The sequence below is a fragment of the Pristis pectinata genome, chromosome 29, assembly GCF_009764475.1.
Source record: "Pristis pectinata isolate sPriPec2 chromosome 29, sPriPec2.1.pri, whole genome shotgun sequence".
In the NCBI taxonomy this organism is placed as follows: domain Eukaryota; kingdom Metazoa; phylum Chordata; class Chondrichthyes; order Rhinopristiformes; family Pristidae; genus Pristis; species Pristis pectinata.
The window spans coordinates 18,917,995-18,938,017 of record NC_067433.1 but is presented as its reverse complement, the minus strand read 5'-3'; the positions used below and the strand labels follow the sequence as shown (position 1 = coordinate 18,938,017).

Below are 20,023 nucleotides of genomic sequence, written 5' to 3'. Positions count from 1 at the left end.
CAGCTCTTCCCCGAGTTCCGGCTGCAGCCCGTTACGGCAAGGTGTACATGGTCACAGCAGCGTTTACCGTTCCTCCCCTGCACCCCCTCCTCCACCATCGCCCTGTTAAAGGCCCTCACTCTGGGAGTAGTTCCTGTCTGCCTTCAGTCAGGATGGATCACACGGACTTGCTCTCCTGACTGCCATCACATTCTGCCCTCCCACCATCTTACCAGGGCCGGACGTGGTGGGCCTGTCTCATTGGCCCATCACATCTGGTGAGCCAGTGGCGAGTGGGCCTTGGGCGGCACAGTGCAGAGACCCTGCCCACAAGCCCCTCCCCCCTTCCCACAGCAGACAAAGCTATCATGGATTGGAACTTTCTCACATAAAAATCTAATATTGGAATTAAACTTAAAAGTGCATGAATAATTAATAACATTAAGGTAAAGCAAAATAATTTTACCTTCCCAGACACTGATCCCAGTTATCCGTGCACAGGATTCCATGTTGTGGTTTTCCTCAGCGTGTCGCTGGATTCAAGTCCTCCACCTTCCCACTCAACCTGTAGCCACTCACCACCAGCTTCCCAAGGGCAGGGTAGTGAATGCCAGCCGTGTTCCAGTTCTGTCTGCTTCCCACTGACAGGGACCTCCCCAACACCACCAGTCACACGGTCCCAGTGCTGAGCACAATTGACAAAGATCAAGATGCGGTTCACACACAGCCACCAGTGTCTCCAAGTCCAGGGGACCACAGATAAGATCTTTACAAGTTAAAATAACAAAGAGATCTCATGAATAGCACACGGAACGGTCCTCCTGAGCGCTGCAGGTCTTTGGGCCATCAGATTGACACCCTGTGACGGTCAGTGTGTTCATTCAGCAGATTTCACGTGGTGCCTGAAAAATGCAACAAGTGCCGGTGGGGCAAAATGTGAAGATCATTATCATGGGGGCATGATTTAACATAAACTTAAAAACAATTCTAACAAGGCCTGGCTTGAGAGGGCTATTTATGTGACCTTGGGAGTTGAGGGCAGAGGGTGCAAGTACCACAGTGTTTTGTCTGTAGCTGAGGAACGGGGCCTGGCGCTCACTCCGTGGAACAGGGCCCGGCGCTCTCTCTGAGGAACAGGGCCCGGCGCTCTATCTGCGGAACAGGGCCCGGCGCTCACTCTGCAGAACGTCGCCCACATTGCCACTGCCCCATACTGTTTGGTTGCAGTCACTATAATACCTGCCAGGGGAGTACAGCAGGGCGCAGGGGAATGATTAGAACAAACCATGGCTTTCGCATTGGGTTTGCATCAGTTGATTGCCTGGGACTGAGCAGGGCCTGCCATCGAGGCTGGGCAGTGAGTGCACCTTAAGTTGCTTCGCAATGCTGCCCTTATACAGTTATTATGGTTCAGGGCTGCGATCTGTTGTTCTTCAGTTTTAAGATTCAGGAGTTTTTATTTATTCATTTGCAGGATTTGGACGTTGCTGGCATTTATTGCCCATCCCTAACTGTCCCCGAATTGTTAAGACTTGATCACCGAGGTTGGTGTGGAGTCACGTCTAGGCAAGACTGGGTTGGGTTGAGGTCAGCTGGTCAGGTCACTGGCCAGAGACCTGGGTTCAGTCCCAACCTCGGGCCCTGTCTGTGTGGAGTCTGCACGTTCTCCCTGTGACTGCATGGGTTTCCTCTGGGTACTCCGGCTTCATCCTACATCCCAGGAACGTGTGGGTTGGTTGGTTACTTGACCGCTGCAAAATGATCCCAGTGTGTGGGTGAGTGGTAGAATTTGGGGGTGTTGATGAGAATGTGAGAAAAGAAGAAAATGGTATTAATGTCGGATTGGTTGATGGTCAGCAGAGACTCACTGGGCTGAAGGGCCTGTTTCTGTGCCGTGTCGCTCTCTGACTCCAGGGTTCCCTTCTCTGAGGAATTCCAAATAGAACTGCAGATTGTACAGTCATCAGTGAACATCCCCAGTTCTGATCATAAAATGGAAGAAGTTTCATTGAAGCAGCTGAAGATGATGGGGCGGAGGACCCTGCCCTGGGGAACTGCTATGCTCATCTCCGGGGGGTGGGCCAGTTGACCTCCAACAACCGTCGCCATCTTCCTTTGGTGTTTCCCTTGGTCGCCGCTGAGCTCAGGGCTCCTTGTCTCCCTGACCTTGCTGCTGGAGATCAGCTCTTGTCACTGAAGGATGTCACAGAGCCAGGCAGGTTTCTCTGGTAATCCAGCAGATCCATTGTCACCTTTACTATCTTTTCCTTTTAATTCCAGATTTTATTTAATTACTTGCATTTAAACCTCCTGGTAGGATTTGAACTTGTGCCTCTGGTCTAATGGTCCAGATGTGTGCCAGCTGCTCCAGTTACTCAACCACTCTGCAAGCTCTGAGAATCATAGAACAGTACAGCGCAATACAGGCCCTTCGGCCCACAATGTTGTGCTGACCTTTAAACCTCGCCTAAGACTATCTAACCCCTTCCTCCCACATATCCCTCTATTCTAAATTCCTCCACATGCTTATTTAGCGACCTTGAATTTGACCAATGTACCTGCCTCCACCACCACCCCAGGGAGCGCATTCCATGCCCCAACCACCCTCTGGGTAAAAAACCTTCCTCTGATATCTCCCTTGAACTTCCCACTCATAACTTTAAAGTCATGCCCTCTTGTATTGAGCATTGGTGCCCTGGGAAAGAGGCGCTGGCTGTCCACTCTATCTATTCCTCTTAATATTTTGTACTCCTCTATCATGTCTCCTCTCATCCTCCCTCCTCTCCAAAGAGTAAAGCCCTAGCTCCCTTAGTCTCTCCTCATAATGCATATTCTCTAAACCAGGCAGCATCCTGGTAAATCTCCTCTGCACCCTTTCCAACGCCTCCACATCCTTCCTGTAATGAGGCGACCAGAACTGGACACAGTCCTCTAAGTGTGGTCTAACCAGAGTTTTGTAGAGCTGCATCGTTACCTCGCGGTTCTTAAACTCGATCCCATGACTTATGAAAGCTAACATCCCATATGCTTGAATGTGAAAGTGTTTCACTGAGTCCTTGTTAAACTGGCGAGGGCAGATTTTGCTCTGGTTCACCAATGTCCTTTGGGGAGGAAATTTGCTATCGCCCAGTTGGGTCGATAGGTGACTCTGGACCCACCAGTGTGTCATACGAGATGGATTAGGTCCTTTGGCCCATCTGATCCATGCCAACCTACAAGCTCCCACTTACACCAATCCTACACTGATCCCAATTTATTCTCCCCACGGTCCCATCAACTCCTCCCGGACTCTACCAATTTAAGCGGCCAGATAACCTACCAACCCGCATGCCTTTGGGATGTGGGAGGAAACCAGAGCACCCAGGGGGAAACCCACCCGGTCACAGGGAGAACGTGCAAACTCCACACACACAGCGCCGGAGGTCAGGATCGAACCCGGGTCTCTAGAGCTATGAGATGGCAGCTGTGTAACTGTGGTTGGGTTTTAACTGCCTCCTCAGTTCACGGGCAGTCAGGCATGGACAATAAACAGTGGTATCGCCAGTGACATCCACGTTCTGAAACTGAATGGAGAAACTAAACGGGTCCCTGGAGTGAATAGAAACAGAGAGACCGGAGAGACTCAGGAGGTCAGGCAGCATCTGTGGAGAGAGAAGCTGAGTCCATGTGTCAGGTTGATGAAGGGGCTTGGGGTTTGGGGCTGGTTGGTGGGGGGGGGGGGGGGGGGGGGGGGGGGGGGGGGGGGGGGGGGGGGGAGGGCATCTCCATCCCTCATTCACAGCTGCTGCTGTCACCAGGTCACCCAGAGAGGGAGTCTGCCGGACAGAGTGGGCCTTGTCCCGGTGAAATCAGCCCAGGGAAGGCACATCGCACAACCAAAAGAGAGCAACAGCTGCAAGTGCCCAGCCAAGCAGGCAGCATCCGTGGAGAGAGAACAAGGGTGCGTTTCAGGGCGGTCACCTTGACATGCGTTCCGATGAAAGGTCACCAGCCTGAAACCCAAACCGTTTCCCTCTCTTCACGCTGCCCGTCGGTCGGAGTGTTTCCCGTCCCCTCGGATCCCCATCGTCTGTACCTTGCTGTTGTAACGCAACCAGCCTCTGCGTGTGTCTGCGTTTGGCTCCCTAGTTACCCCCTACGTCCCCCAGCTCTGTCCGTCAGACTCCGAGTGGTAACCCTTCAAATGCAGATCACAAATCTTTAAGAGGATTAATTGAAAATTAAGCAGAAAAGATCCGGTAGCAACAGAAAGACCAATTTTGCGTTCTGCCTTCCATGGATTGACAAGAGTCAGGTTTGCCTGCTGGATTGAGCCAGCGCTGGGTTAGTCCTGCCTTGCCCTGGCATGGCCTTTTTGCGGAGACTAGATGTTTTGAGACTGCACCAGTCTGTGCCATGTTAGACTCACCTGCAACTAACACGCCCCCTGGTGTTTGCATGCAGTCATTGCATTCAACAGATCCTGGAGGCCGTGCTCCATTGCCACCAAATGGGTGTTGTCCATCGAGACCTCAAGGTGAGTTCCACTGTAGCAACGATGCCAAGATTGTAACCCTCGCAAGCCATGTCTCTTACATCCTCTGGTCAACCGTTCTCAATCTCTCTGCCGCTCTAGTCGGGCTGGTAACTTTAACACGGAGCAGACCGCGGCCATTTCTTTCCAGGAATGGTTTACGTCAGGGACTTTTTTTGCAAAGGGGGTGGATTTGAATGCAGGGGCAGGAATCTCCCGAGCAGGAAAGAACGTGCTTTCTTGGTCCATGTGCACTGCTCCAGCAGTCCGTCTCCTTGGCCGGTGTTTCCAGGTGTGTTGAGAACTGATTTCCAACCCTCGGTTGATCAGAGTGGGATTTGAACCGGCAACCTCTGAATTTCCAGTGAGTGGCCAGTGCACTGTCTATCGCAGGCTGCCCAGGACCTTCCAATGGAAGAGGTCTCAGCTCATCCCCTAACCTTACAGCAGGGCTGAAGTCCAGTACATGGGACGGGGGCTTGTAAGGGGACAGGGGAGGCCAAGGGAACAAGGAGTTCAGGCAAACTGGACTAGTGAAACTTCGGACAAGTCTGCAGTGACAAGCTACAGGTGCTGATTGGTTCCTGAACTCCTCCAAGCCCAGCGAAGAGAGAATGAACTGGCAACTGGGGGGAGAGCAGTCTTGAGGGTAGGATCCTTCCAAATGTGTGGGAGGGGATGTGTCAGGGTCATGGTATCTGGAGATCAAAAGTTAAATGGTCCTCACATGCCTCAAGGTGAAAGTGAACCATGTTTTAACACAGCCACACTGCATGGATTTTTCTTCAGACAACACAGGGTTAACAGCCCGAGTTAATTTTCTTTCATTGGATTCTGTGACGAATGTCTCTGCTGTTGCAAGGGTTAGTTTGTTGGGGGGGGCTCTTCCGGCAGGGATCAGAGTTTGGCTTTGGGCCTCCTGTTGAGGTGAAGCCCTCGTGCTCAGACTACAGCAGCACCTGAGCCCAGGGTTGGCAGAGAGCTCGAGGTCACCCCACCACTCTTCCCCTCCCACTCACTCAGTCGGGCACACTTAGTGAGATGCTTCTGTCAGCCATGAGCAGGGCTATTCTGGGTGGGTGGTACTTGTTGGGGAAATCACCTTCCAGTTTGGATCAGTGGCTGAGACCTGTGATAAAATTACCAGCGCTGCGCTCTCTCTCTCTCTCCGTCTCTCTCTCTCTCTTTTTCTCTCTCTCTCTCTCTTTCCCTTTCTCTCTCTCTCTAACAAGGCTTGAGCTTTGCTGATCCTGTTGCTGCTTGCATGCCTTTCTTGGCTGGGAAAGCTGTTTACAGGATGCGTCTGAAATAGCATGGCTGCTTTGGATTGGAATGCGTGCTCTCTACTGTGTATTAGCTCGATCTTAATGGCGAGGATTTGCACATTTACATCAGCAGTGTTTTATGTGTACATAATACTGTAAAAGACAAATAAGACTTCATTTTAAAAAGTAAATTAATATATAGTAATATGTGTATATTTGTGTGTATAAAACACGAGAATGTTTCTTGTGTGTGTGTGTTTAAATTTTGCCTTTCCAGTATGTATTGATGTACGTAATTGTTGGGAGTCGTTTTGAGATCTCGCTGAGTTGTGTGAATTCACCGCGGTGTCTGGGACAGTGTGCCCACCAGCTAAACCCAGGATCCATCCACTCACCCATCCCGGGGCTGCTTCCGATCTGAGACCCCAACAACTCGGGCCCCCTCCACAATGGCTGATGTGTGAAACCACTCCCTCCACCTGCCTCCGGCATGACATCCGGCCCCCTATCCTTCCCACTCCAGTCGGTCCCTGCAATGACCACCCCTCACTCCCTACCCCTGCACTTCCCAGCCCCTGGATCAACATCCCTCCCTACCTCCCTCCCTCCCTCCCTCCTGTTTCTTTGCCCCAGAGTGACACTTCTCCCTGTGTCCCACCAATTACCCCAGGGAAGGGAAAGGCCCTGTGTTCTGTGCCTTTCCAACTCTTGCCCTATCCTGGCCACAGGCCGTCCGTGAGCCCCCACCCAGGCCCAGGTATGTGGGCTGAATGTTGGCCCGGGGCAGACCGTGTGATCCTTGCTCGCCCACTCACCAGTCACGTGACACAACCCCCCCCCCGCGGGTCACCGGCCTCGAGGGTCGGTCTTCCTGTGGGTGAGTATCGGGCTGTTCGTGGCCACTCCCTGCAGATCCGATCCCAGCTGGAATCGTTGATGACACTCAGTCCTCCAACCGTGACACGACAATTGGAAATGGTTTCTGACGGGAATTATTCAGTTGTATTTAATCATTTAAAGCTAATAACAACCAGAGGGGGAAGAAAATCAAACCTCTCGTCTTGCCTGTTTGGTATTTAAATTTCCCAAACCCACCTCCCCGTCCACCCTGGAGGAGTCGATGTTTCGAGGGGACATGTGTCCCCAGGCACCAGTCACTTGCCACCCTCCCTCCTGTATGGCTGGGGTCACACACAGTGAGGTTGGGCAACCAGTCCTCCCACTGTAGGGGGCACTGCACTCCATCCTAGCCCCTCCTTACCTGGCCAACAAATGGTACACCTTTCCTGGATGCCCATCCCTAATTGCCTCTTCTAGACCATCAGAAGTGAGCGTGGGATATCCTGGCACAGCACTGGGATTGATGCTGGTCTCTGGAGATCTAGCTCTGGAGATGGCTGGTAGATATTTCTGGGTGCTTGTTTGCCCTGTTTCCCCCAAGGTGAGCACAATTTGTGGACTAGCAGTCACTCCGAGCATTGAACTTGGGGGCAGGAGGAGGCTATTAGGCCCCTCAGACCTGTTTCACCCTTCTCAGAGTCTGAAGCAGGTCTGTGAACTCCAGATGAAGGGTTTTGACCAGAAACGTCGACTGTCCATCTTCCACAGATTCTGCCTGACCCGCTGAGTGCCTCCAGCGCCTTGTGTGTTGCTCCAGATTCCAGCATCTGCTGTCTCCTGTGATGTCTGCCCCATTTCCTTTCACAGATACCCAACAGATCAGGCCACACCTGTGGGAAGAGAAGTGGAGTCCTGCTGAGCATTTTCAGTTTATATTTTAGATTTCCAGCATCTGCAGTTTTTTGATTTCCCTTTACCAACAAATACATCCATGTCCAACGTAAAGTTCACAGCTCACCTGTTTGAGGACTGTTCTGAGCAGCCTGTGCACAAAGGCCTGGGTCAGAGTTTTAATCCCATGTCTCCACATCCTAGACACTTCTGTCAGTTTCCCAGCTGCTGTCTGCCGAGGAGGGGTGCAGTCCTCCAGCCTGTGCTCTGTCCATGTCAGTGGATGGTGTAGCCACCAGAGTGGGGAATCACTTCTCATTGCGTAAGATAACATTCTAAAGCTTGTTGCTCACGAGGCTGCTTCGGTTTTGTGATTCTGTTGCGTAACCATGATGATTTTCCTTCCACCAACCACCCCCACCCCAAAGCCTGAAAACTTACTCCTAGCCAGTAAGTGCAAAGGTGCGGCCGTGAAGCTGGCTGACTTCGGACTGGCCATCGAGGTTCAAGGAGAACAGCAGGCATGGTTTGGTGAGTATCACCGTTCCCGTCACCGGTGCTGGGGTGCTCACTGATGGAACCTTGTCAGATGTTGCTTAGGTTGGTTTGCCAGTGCTGCTGGAATATCTTTCTGATCTTTTGCCTCTGACAAACTCCTGCACTCTGGGTGACAACACTTGGAATAGATGCCGTCCGTTATTAAAGCTGTGAATGGGGAGAGGCGTTACACGTCAGATTGAGTTTTATTCCTTGGAGCTGCTCGAGATGTGTGCTGCCCCAAATCTGACCAAGTCCAGGGTAAACAGGGGTTATGTAAGTGACCTAAGATCCTCGTGGAACTGCACTGTAGCACATTTTTTATTTAACTCTTCAGTCATCTGTGATAAACATACAACAGTACAGCACAGGAACAGGCCTTCCGGCCCACAATGTCTGTGCAGAACATGATGCCAAATTAAACAAGTCCCTTCTGCCTGCTACCTGATTCTACCTGATTCTGTCTCTACCCGACTGTCTCATATTCATGTGCCTCTCTAAAAAAGCCTCTTGAACGCCACTATCGTGTCTGCTTCCACCACCTCCCCTGGCACCCCGTTCCTGGCACCCACAACTCTCTGTGTGAAAGACTTGCCCTGCATGTCCCCCATAAACTTTCCCCCTCACCTCTAAGCTATGCCCTCTAATAGTCAACATTTCTACCCTGGGAAAAAGATTCTAGCCATGTCTGCCTCTCATAATTTTATAAACTTCTATCAGGTCTCCCCTCAGCCTCTGCCGCTCCAGAGAAAACAACCCTAGTTTGTCCAATCCCTCTAATCCAGGCAGCATCCTGGTGAACCTCTTCTGCATCCGCTTCAAAGCCTCCACATCCTACCTGTAATGGGGCGACCAGAACTGCACACAATACTCCAAGTGTAGCCTAACCAAAGTTTTATACAACTGCATCATGACCTCATGCCATACGCCTTCTTCACCTCTGTCCCCTTGTTTTGCCACCTTCAGTGAGGTATGGACTTGAAGCTGTGTAATGATCCCATCCAACCAGTGTACCAGTCTGAATGTAGGTCTAAGTCCAGCCAGGAGTCCTCTACAAGACAAGCTGTCTGGTCTCCCTGGAGTTGTGCAGCGGGAGATGTGCATCCTATACTGCTCCCAGATGTGGGTCTGGCTTCTAGCAGCCCCAGTCGGGTCCCCTGTCCAGCCTGTGGTGAACCTCCTGGCTGCATGGTTCCATTCCCTGCAGTGTCCGTGGTTCCCTGATGCCATGTGAGCCATAACTCGGTGGTGGTACAGCCTTCCAGCTTTGGATCAGAAGGTCATGGGTTCGAGCACAGCTGTACTCCACAGCTGTTGTCGTTCTGCAGATGTGGAAGGTGCTATAACAACGCAGGCTGATGTGATGCATTCCAGCAGTGAAAGATGGGAGAGCGGCCCTGCCTACACCCATCCCTATGCTTGAGGCACGGCATTGATGCTGACATAACTCCAGTGAGAGAGCAGTGGCTCGGGTGCCAACCGTCCCAGATCCCCTCCCTCACCCTTGTGATCCACCTCCAGACCAGCCAACAGCTGCCCAGTCCCAAAGCTCTTGGGAAACTTCAAGAGTTTCTTGGATACCACAGTAGATGTGACCAGATTAAGATCAGATATCTTCATTAGTCACATGTACATCGAAACACACAGTGAAATGCATCTTTTGCGTAGAGTGTTCTAGGGGCAGCCCGCAAGTGTCGCCACGCTTCCGGCGCCAACATAGCACGCCCACAACTTCCTAACCCGTACGTCTTTGGAATATGGGAGGAAACCGGAGCACCGGGAGGAAACACGCGCAGACACACGGGCAGAGTTTACAGACTCCTTACAGACAGCAGTGTTTACAAAATGCTATCAGATGATCAAGATGGACCTCCTTTAAAAAGCTGCTGGCTGCTGCTGATGTGTCCTTACAGCAACACAGAAGGCCATTTGACCGACTGGATCCATGGTGAATCCCAGGAGAGCAATCCCACCAATCCCATTGCCCCTCTTCTTATCTCCCTGTTCCAAGCAACTGACTCACTCTCACACGTGGTCAGCAACTCCCTCAACTTGCCCCTGACCCTGCTTCTAATCTACACTGGGGGCAACTTACAGTCACCAATGAACCCTTCAACCTGCAGGTCTCTGGGATGTGGGAGGAAACCGGGACACCTGGGGGAAACCCACGCGGTCACAGGGAGAGCGGGCAAACTCCACACAGACAGCGCCAGAGATCGAACTTGGAACTCTGGAGCTGTATCATGGGCCCAGCAACCAATAAAGGTGCAGCCAAGGTCTTGCACTGTTTCTGAGCCTTTTTAGGTGGCTTTCTCCGATCGTTGCTTTCTAGATAGTTTGATGTTGTTAATTCAATCTCCAGTGGGCCGTTCATCTGTGCTGATGTGTGACGTCACTGATTAAAATGTCATACCTAAGTCAGAGGAGCTTTATCTTCAGAGGCGAGGAGCTACTTGTTGTGCAGAGCCTGGGTCCAGGAGGAGGGATGTGATCTGGGCACAATTGGCAGTGGCAGCATTTACTGCCCATCCAACGTTCCGCTGGGGAGCTCTATTCATCAAGGAGTTGAGGTCCATTAAAATCAACTGGCAGCTAGAGTCTGGATATTGGGGTCCTACTCATTTCCCTCTGATCCTGGGTTCATTGTGGATTGGTGCCTGGCTTCTCTTCCCAATGGGCAGTGCCCTGGTGTGGACCCAGTGACCGATCGCAGGACAGCACGAGGGTGTCTGTTCTCCATGGCACCATCCCGGCCTTGCAGCTGCCTCGGGAGTCGGTGACGAATGAGCAAGTTCTGACTGCTCCCAGCACCGGTGAGAGAGGCCGGCGCACTGGGAATGGGGAGAGGCAAAGCCAGAGAATCCCTGCTTCATAACTCCACAGATAACAACGACGCCAACATCTCATCCGGGGCTTCACAGCTCTCCTGCCCGCTTCACCGCCACAGCTTTCCTCAAAACCCAAGTGAGCAAGGGCTTGGATGGGCACGTGAATGAGAGGAAAGTAGAGGGGTGTGGGCATTCTGCAGGTAGAAGGGATTAGCTATGTCGGCACAACATTGTGGGCCGAAGGGCCTCTTCTGTGCTGTACTGTTCTATGTTGCAGCACTTTGCCAGCCCGGCTGAAACTATCTTCATTTCCGTCAGAGCTATTACTAACTTGCTGCGTTGGTGGACGGTAGATATTGTGTCTGAGGAGGAAGGGTGACGGGCCAGTCACACAGGTCTGACGTGTGCTACTGCCCAACATTCAAAGGAGACATTAATATTTTGGGATCTACACATCCTCGGGTCTGTCCTCCGAGGCTGCTGTCTCTCAGCTCCACGGAAACACAATGAAGTGTTTTATTTAAGGAACAACTGCCACTAATTGGTTGCGATGGCCACAAAGGTGCAGAACGCAGGTGTACTTGACTTCTCTGTGGGGTGCAGTAGTCTACCAATCCATCCTTCCACCTCTCAGATCCACTGTTACTGTAGTGCCCACACTTATCCACGCCAGTAATACCAGCACGTTTTCTATGGTGACCACCTCTGTCTCTGCATCATACCCTGCCCTCTTCCCTCAACTACCCCCTCAGTATGGGGGAGCACTTTTCACGTCTACCTGCGCCAGTCTCTGACTCTCAATCACCAGCCTCAATGAGTCACGTTCTTCTCTCTACTCTTCCAAATTCTTGTTCTCATGTAAAATCCAGGACAAGAGAGGCATGGAGCCCAGATGTCCCCGACACAGGTTGGCCCTTCCCAGTCAGCCCCTCGGGATCAAGAACAAACTGTTCTATGAGTTCTGAGGTAGCTGATGAGGGCAACATGGGAACTGTGTGTTCTCCCACTGATGGGGCAGGAGGTGCTTGACGACAGGCGGGGGTGGAGGTTGGGATGGTTTTTTAGGTGGTCTGCTTCTTCCTTCACTCACACAGGGCTTCTCCATGCTCCCAGTGTATGCACCTGAAGTTCCCGAGACCACCCTGAATGTTGCTCCTTCACTCTGAGCAGTCATGGGCCAGGGGTTGGTGGGGATGATGCACGTTTTCAAGGAAGCTTCGAGAACATCCGTTAACCTTTTCCTCTGTCTACCTGATAACCTCTTCCCATGGCAGAGCTTGGAATGGCATCTGTTTTGGGAATCTGCTGTCAGCCATGTGAATGATGTGAGCTGCCCAATGGAGCTGACTAGTTTAATCTGTACCTCAGTACTGAAACATTGGCCTTGGAGAGAACACTGATGTTGCTTTGCATGGCCTTCCAGTGAATTCGGAGGATTTTAAGGAGACGGTGTTGATGGTGTCTCTCCAGTACCTTCTTGTGCCAGCTGTAGGCAGCTCAGGTCTCAGAGGCATCTAGGAGGGCAGGGTCACTGCTACCCAGTAGACCGTGAGTTTTGTGCTGGATCTGAGACCTTGGTCTTCAAACACCCTTTCTCCTCGATCTACCACAGGCTGTGCTAGCAGATCGAAGGCTTGCTGAACTTCAACACCGTTGTTTGTCGTTACTGAGAGGTGACTCCCAAAGTATGAGCAGTGGCCTTCATTTTCCAGGCCTTGGAATTAACCTTTATTACTGCAGGGCAGTGTGTACATCGGGGGCAGGTTGGTAGAGGACCTTTTGCAAGCCAGTGTTGGGCGCCAGGTCCGTCTGCTGGTGTAAGAGGAGCTTGGCCACTGACTGCATACAAGCACAAGCATCGTCTGCAGGCTGCAGCCTAACCACAAGGTTGATGTGACCTTGGACTTGGGATGTGGTCGCCGCATTAGTTCTGACGATCACTTCACTGCCATGGGACGTTTGTTGGAGGTGAGCTGCGGTCTTGTGGTGAGAAAGACTGCAAACAGTGTTGGTGCAGTGACAGCCTTGTTTGACCCTGGTCTTCCCTGAGGTTGGCTCTGTGGTGGACACATTGGTTCGGACCATGGCGTTGGCTGCCCACAGACATTTGTCTCCAGCTTGGGTTTCCTTCACAGAAATGCGTCCACCAGTAAAGGACTGACAGAAATCCCGCAGAGAGCAATTTCCATGGCGTGCTCTGAACAAGTAACTTGTTACAGTCTAGTATAATTTTTTCTGTTGCATGTGTTGTGGTGTGGCTCAGTTTGTGTACTCAAGATCAACTCAGAAGTTTTGACAGCATTTTTCCAACCACCTGCAGGTTTTGCAGGGACACCTGGATACCTCTCTCCTGAAGTACTTCGAAAAGAAGCCTATGGGAAGCCAGTGGATATCTGGGCATGTGGTGAGTAACAAGGACCCTGACTAAAATTGTCATTAGAGGCTAGGCATTAGAAGAAAGAAGAGTTTTTCCAAGTATCAGCAAGTATTCGGGATGGTGAGAATGGAACAAGATGTTATCAGAGTGAGGTGAATGGCCAAGTCGCCTTTGAATATGATTAACAGAATATCTACCAAATTGTGCTGGGGAAGGTGATATTCTCCTGTGTGTGTGGTATGGAGGGGGTGTGTTGGTGGCTGTTTGTTTAAGCTGAGCATCTCATCCCAGGCAGGGCACTAGAGGGAGAAGCATCAACAGTAGAAGCAGCAAGGAAATATTGGAGGGTATTTTCATGTATATTATTGTATATATTTAAATCTATTTGATAAGTTTTTCAATGTCTCTGGATTATTAAAGACATCTTAAAAACTATTAAAGGGCCTTTAATATTCTGCAAGCTTTCACAATATTGGTGCTGGTCCCCAGTGTCTGCAAGCCCTCGATCTTTCCAGTAAAGTGGTCGCACTGATTTGTTTGAGGCAGATGTATTTTCTTCCTGAAGGACATGAGTGAACTGAGTGGGTTTTTACAACAATTCTATATTCCCATGGTTACTGTTACAGCTTCTTTTAAATTCCAGGTTTACTTAATTTCTCAGGTTTAAATTTACCAGCTGCTGTAGTGGGATTCTCATCTTTTTTTAAATAATCTGCATCTCATATTTCCTCAACTAATAAGGTCACTAGGAAGATGATGCTGGCAGGGTGGTAGACATGGTCTAAATGGAGTTTAGTAATGCATTTGACAAGGTCCCACATGGTAACCTGGTCTAGAAGGTTAAGGCACATGGGATCCAAGGTGAGGGGGCTAAATGGATCCAAAATTGTTTTGGTGATGGGAGGCAGAAGGTGGTGATGGATGGATGTTTTCCTGACTAGAAGTCTGTGACCAGTGGTGTACCACAGGGATTGGCGCTGGGACATTTGCTGCTTGTGACGTATGTTAACATCTGGGATGTGAATGTAGGGGCTATAATTAGTGAGTTTGTGGATGACACATTGGTGACATTGTGGATAGTGAGGAAGGTTGTCTAAGGCTACAGCAGACTATAGATCAGATAGGAAGTTGAGTGGAGCATTGGCAGATGGAATTTAACCCCAACAAGTACAGGGTTGGGAAGTCAGATAGGGTAGGATATATACAGCAGATGGTAGAGTGCTAAGGAATGTTGGTGAGCAGAGGGACCTTGGGGTTAAAGTCCATAGTCCCTGAAAGTAGCAACGTACAGTAGGAGGATAGGGTGGTGAAGAAGGCACATGTCATGCTTGCCTTCACAGGTTGGGGCATGGAATATAAAATTTGGGACCTTATGTTGCAACTTTACGAAACACTGGTTAGGCCACACTGTGTGCAGTTCTGGTCACCACACTGCAGGAAGAACGTGGTTGCACTGGAGAGGGTGCAGAGGAGATTCACCAGGATGTTGCCTGGATTGGAGGACTTTAGTTATGGGGAGAGATTGGACAGGCTGGGCTTGTTTTCCCTGGGTTGAAGGAGGCTGGGGAGCCACCTGATAAAAGTACATAAGATCATAAGAGGCACAGATACGGTAGGTAGTCAGAATCTTTTTCCCATGGTAGGGGTATCAAAAACAAGAGGGCACAGGTTTAAGGTGAGAGGAGGGAGTTTTAAAGGGGATCTGAGGGGTGTTTTTTTACACAAAGAGTGGGTGATACCTGGAACCCGCTGCCAGAGGAGGGGTGGAATCAGATACAAACGCTACGTTTAAGAGGCATTTAGATGGATGCTTAAATAGGCAAGGTATAGAAAGATTCAGATCTAATGCAGGCAAATGGTATTAGTGCAGGTGGGCAAAGGTGTCAGCACGGACATGGTGGGCCAAAGGGGCTGTTTCTGTGCTGTAGAACTTTATGACTCTGTGATATTGGAGGGGCCCATTTAGCCCATCCACTTATTCTAAGTACAGTCCCATTAATCCCATTCCCCCACTTATCTCTCACATGCCCATTAACTCTGCCAGTTCTCTAGCCACCCTACCTACACTAGGGGTAATTTGCCCTCCCAGCCCTCACATCTTTGGGTGTGGGAGGAAATCGGAGCACCTGGGGAAAGTCCACATGGTCACAGGGAGAACATGCAAACTGCACGCAAGACAGACTCATGTCTCTGAATCGATAGTGCAGAACCATGTGGTTAGGTGAGTAATATGGCCATGGTGCCACTGTGGCCTGTACATACAATGAGTGGTCAGTGGGCTGAGGTGTTTGATCTTTGGATCTGGGGCTGTGTTTGACTGAAGTATGTGTTCCTCTTTCTCCTTTCAGGAGTCATTCTCTATATCCTGCTCGTCGGCTACCCGCCCTTCTGGGATGAGGACCAGCACAAGCTGTACCAGCAGATCAAGGCTGGCGCTTACGATGTATGTAAACTTAGTTTGTTCCCCCACATCACAGGGGGAATCACCTTCCTGCTTCCTTTCCTCACAAGGTTACACAGGTTTAAAGGGAGGGTCCCAACATCATGCCAGCCCTCAGCTGTGTGCCGAACTCCTAGCGAGAAAGCATCCAACACTGGCCTACTTTGTAACCTTCCACCACCTCACCCCCTCTTTTAGTTACAGGCCAGCAAAAGAGCACTGTCTTGTTTTTTTTCCCCTGTGGTTGGTGCTGAGATGATTGTGGGGATTTGAACATTAGGCTGAAAGCAGGTAAGAGCTGGCAACTCAGTAGCGAAGCACAGTTTTCGAGTCTGGCTTCCCCACAGTCAGCAGCTCGGTAAACTCGACACTCCAGTTCCCAGGTGAGCATCAGTGCTTCTGGACAGAACACCCTGGGGTGACAAGGGGGAGTCAGCAAAGAGCGAGTTGCCGATTTAATGAAAATCCTGATCTTAATGCTGTTCGATACCTGACCTGACACAGATCAGTAAACTAAAACAGGGTTTGAATAAATAGAACTGTTTCAGTCACTCGGAACCCCATCACCTTGCACAACGCTCTCCGTTGACGTGTGACTTGGTGGTCATAGGACTGAGCCGCCAGTCCACATCTCACTCAAGCAAGTTGTGAAAATAACTACAAACCCAGCCAGTGGCACTGCCTGTGCCTCCTGTCCCATATTAAAAATAAAATGTATTAAGAGCATATGAGCATCAGAAATGGGAGTGGAAGAAGGCCATGGCTGATCGACTTCACTACTATTTCCTGCATATCCCCTGGGTCTGTTTGTATCCAGCAATCGATCCTTCTCTTTCACTCAGATACTCATAAAAATGACCAACATATCATTTGCTTTCCAGATGGCACGTGTATCTTCATGTAGGCTTTCAGTGACCCGTGTATGTGGACACCTTAGTCCCTTCAAACGTCAGCATTACCCCATCTCTCACTTATGCACTGAGATGGATTCCTTCACTTTTCCTCGGCATTATCTCTCCTGCAGACAAACCCTCTTCGATTAAAACACGCCCTTCCTCCTTGTGACCACACAGCCCATATTTAAGCCAACGACCACTGGGTTTGCGGAGAAGAAGCAGGTGGATCAACATATCCCGTGTTGCTGCTGGTCTCCTTGCTTTATCAGCTCAGTCCCGGCAAGGATGTGGCCACAGGCACCGCAGCTCAAGAGGAAGAAGTCCATCTTCAGCCCCTGTCAGTGGTACTCAGTTGCTGGCAATGTTCAGGAAGAGTGCGGGCCACCTTGCTGGCCGGTTTGTTCCCACTGCCAGTCAGGTGCTATTGGAACCCAGACAGCCCTTGAGTTCCTTCCAATCTTTCCTGGTGCATGGCAATTGGGTGTGTCTGAGCCTGACGCACGGGCCCGTATCGTTACCTTTGTGCCTCCCCCAGCTCCACAAGTGATCGCTCAGTGTAATGGCGATGCAAGTCATTGAACGCACAAGGAAAGCCTGTCACTGGGTTGGTGCTGTTATTGCTTTCGATGTAGATTCACATCCAGTGGCAGTCCTCTTGTTAAAGCAGTCCTTTCAAACTCCTTTACAACCCAGTTATTTCTAACTAAACAGGAAACCATGTAGCAAGCTACTGGGCTGACTTTGGGAGGAATGATTCAGCCCCCGACCCCCAAATGTTATAACTGTGGGTGTCGTTTGTGCACATTTCTTGTAACCACTCTGCCTTTTTCTCTGTTCCCCAACCCCTCAGTTTCCTTCTCCTGAGTGGGACACGGTCACTCCAGAGGCCAAGAACCTCATCAACCAGATGCTGACGATCAATCCTGCCAAGCGCATCACCGCCACTGAAGCCCTGAAGCACCCATGGGTCTGTGTAAGTGTTCTCCTGCCTGTGTTCTTGGGACCAGGACAAGCTGTACTCCTCTCTTGTCATCCTTTCCTGCAATCTGACCACTAACTGAAAACACGCCCTTAAAGCACAATCTCACTTCTGCCTGGAATGAAAGACTAAAGTTGCACACTAGATTAGAATTAAACAGCTCACGATTATTACTGAAAAAGTTGCTTGATTTTGGTTTCTCCATTTGTTGCATTTCGTGAGGCTTGCTCACTCATACTCCACGCCTGAGACAGTGAGAAGCTGTCCCGGTTTGGACAAGGCATGGGGAAGAGAAGGAGCTGATTCTGACGATGATCAAAGTCAAAGTCGAGTTTATTGTCACGTGCACAAGTACATGTGTGAACTGGTGCAGTGAAAAACTTACTTGCAGCAGCATCACAGGCACATAGCATCAGAGACACAACATCCACAAGAAAAACATGAATTATACAAAATTATACAAGAAAGAACACAATTAGAACAAAAAAAAATGTCCTCTGGACTGCAAAGTGGTCAAAGTTTCATGGGATAGTTGGTTGCACTTAGACCGTGCTGCCATGGTGGGGAACCGAAGCAAGAGACAAGCTTTCAACAGAATGCCTGATTGAAGTTAAACGTTCTGTTCATTTCCAGCAACGATCCACTGTTGCGTCTATGATGCATCGCCAAGAGACCGTGGAGTGTTTGAAGAAATTCAACGCCAGGCGAAAACTGAAGGTGAGAATGAGCTTATTGGAGTCAGTGCCAAGAGTTCAGGCCCAGTGTGGAAGGCTGCCCTGTTGGGGCAGTTACTGGTGACTGATGAACAAGGATTTCGGAATGTTTGCATTTCTTCCCTGGTCACTGGTGAGACCTGCTCCATCTTCAGCTGCTGGGCAGGATTTTCCACCCATTCACCTCCCTCAACATTATCTGGCTGCATCTCTACTCACCCTGTTTGCCGTGACTAACATATCCCTTTTCTACCTCTGTCGTGATTCCTTGTTATCTGCGCATGTTTTGGGCAGACAAAGGTCAGAGACTCCCTGATAACAAATCCACAGAGTAGCTGACACTCTCCGAGGCTTGGCTGCCTCTCAGAATCTTCTCAACCCACAGCTAATTAAGTATGGTGACCATTACTAATGTAAATGGAACACAGCAAATTGCAGCCAATCTCAATTGCAGCCATTTAATTGATGTCTCTGTTGACTTCACATTTTCAAATGTTCACAGAAAATAATCCTTCCTGGCAACGTATTCAACAACAGCTTGCATTAATGTAGCACCTCTAACAGAATTGTAAGGTAGTACAGCATAGACATAGGCCCTTTGGCCCACTATGTCTATGCCGACCATCATACCTATCTATATTAATCCCACTTGCCTGCATTAATTCGACATCCCTCTATACCCTGCACATTCAAGTACCTGTCCAGATACTTCTTAACTGCTGTTACTGTTCCTGCCTCCACCACCTCCTCTGGCAACTCATTCCAGACACCAACTACTCTTTGTTGTAGACATTGCTGCATCCCGTCTCACGTGGTTGTCTCCCTACTGGTGTGTTCTGCGCTGCACAGGGAGTGTCACTGGATAAGGTGCTGCTGTCTCCAGAGTGGGGCTTGTACCCACGACCCCCAGACTTGGAGTAGAAGCACGACCCACTGTACCACAGCTGACGCCACACGACACCATGATGATGAATCAAAATAAAAATAAGTTTTTTGTTACTTGAGAGCTCAGATTAAAAATAGGTTCCTAGTTTATTTGCAAGAACTCGGTCCCAGAATCAAAATGTGATTTGTTATTTGGGATAAATCACAGTATATGCGTTTCATGGTCTGCTAATGAGAAACTGTTTTACAAATAATAAACTTAATTTGTCTCACTTCACGCAACAGATAAACTGTAAAAACACTTGCACCTACATCATGCCTTTTCTTATCTGTCCCAAGAGCATTATGAATTGCGTACTGCCTTGAGTAGTTATTTTGGAAAGACCTTTTAATGTAAAACAAGTTCAATCCTAGATGGTCCCTGGGTTTTTACTACATTGCTGTTCTGTGTCATGAGGCTGTGGGTTTGCCCCCAAGCTCTTGTTTAAAAAAGGAGTGAAAATAATTTAAATTATTGAAGGAGTAAGTGACCAAGGTCAACAAGTAGTCTCCCTCTGTTGTTGCTGATTCCAAATCTTTCTGGTTAAGCTTGGCTTACTCTCATCTCTTGAGTTGGAGGGTTGTGGATTCAAGCCCCCAAGTACAGGCTGACACTCCAGCACAGTGTCGAAGGAGTGCCGCCCTGTCAGAAGTGCCATCTTCCAGGTTTGCTTTTAAATTGAGAGCCTGCCTGTTTTATCAGGTGGCTGTACAAGCTCCTTGAAACCATCGGAGAGCAGCAAGGGAGGTCTCCCTGGTGTCCTGGCCAATGAACCTCCCTAATGAGCAGCACTGAAGCACATCATCTGACCATTTGTCACGTTACCATTGGTGGGAGCTT

The 20,023-nt window shown here is 49.8% G+C and overlaps 1 protein-coding gene across 50 annotated transcripts in view; it reads left to right on the top strand.

The window, feature by feature from the left end:
* The window catches only part of LOC127584370 (calcium/calmodulin-dependent protein kinase type II subunit beta), a 254,845-nt gene that overhangs the window by 146,261 nt on the left and 88,561 nt on the right, over positions 1 to 20,023 (top strand). For 37 of the 50 annotated variants that reach the window (XM_052041093.1, XM_052041107.1, XM_052041097.1 and 34 more), the window contains exons 6-11: positions 4,423 to 4,495; positions 7,917 to 8,019; positions 13,174 to 13,257; positions 15,579 to 15,673; positions 17,417 to 17,539; positions 18,179 to 18,262. In XM_052041093.1, coding sequence (XP_051897053.1) covers positions 4,423 to 4,495; positions 7,917 to 8,019; positions 13,174 to 13,257; positions 15,579 to 15,673; positions 17,417 to 17,539; positions 18,179 to 18,262 — 562 coding nt within the window. The remainder of the gene's footprint in view (positions 1 to 4,422; positions 4,496 to 7,916; positions 8,020 to 13,173; positions 13,258 to 15,578; positions 15,674 to 17,416; positions 17,540 to 18,178; positions 18,263 to 20,023) is intronic. The other 13 variants (XM_052041108.1, XM_052041096.1, XM_052041094.1 and 10 more) reach the window with 1 other exon arrangement.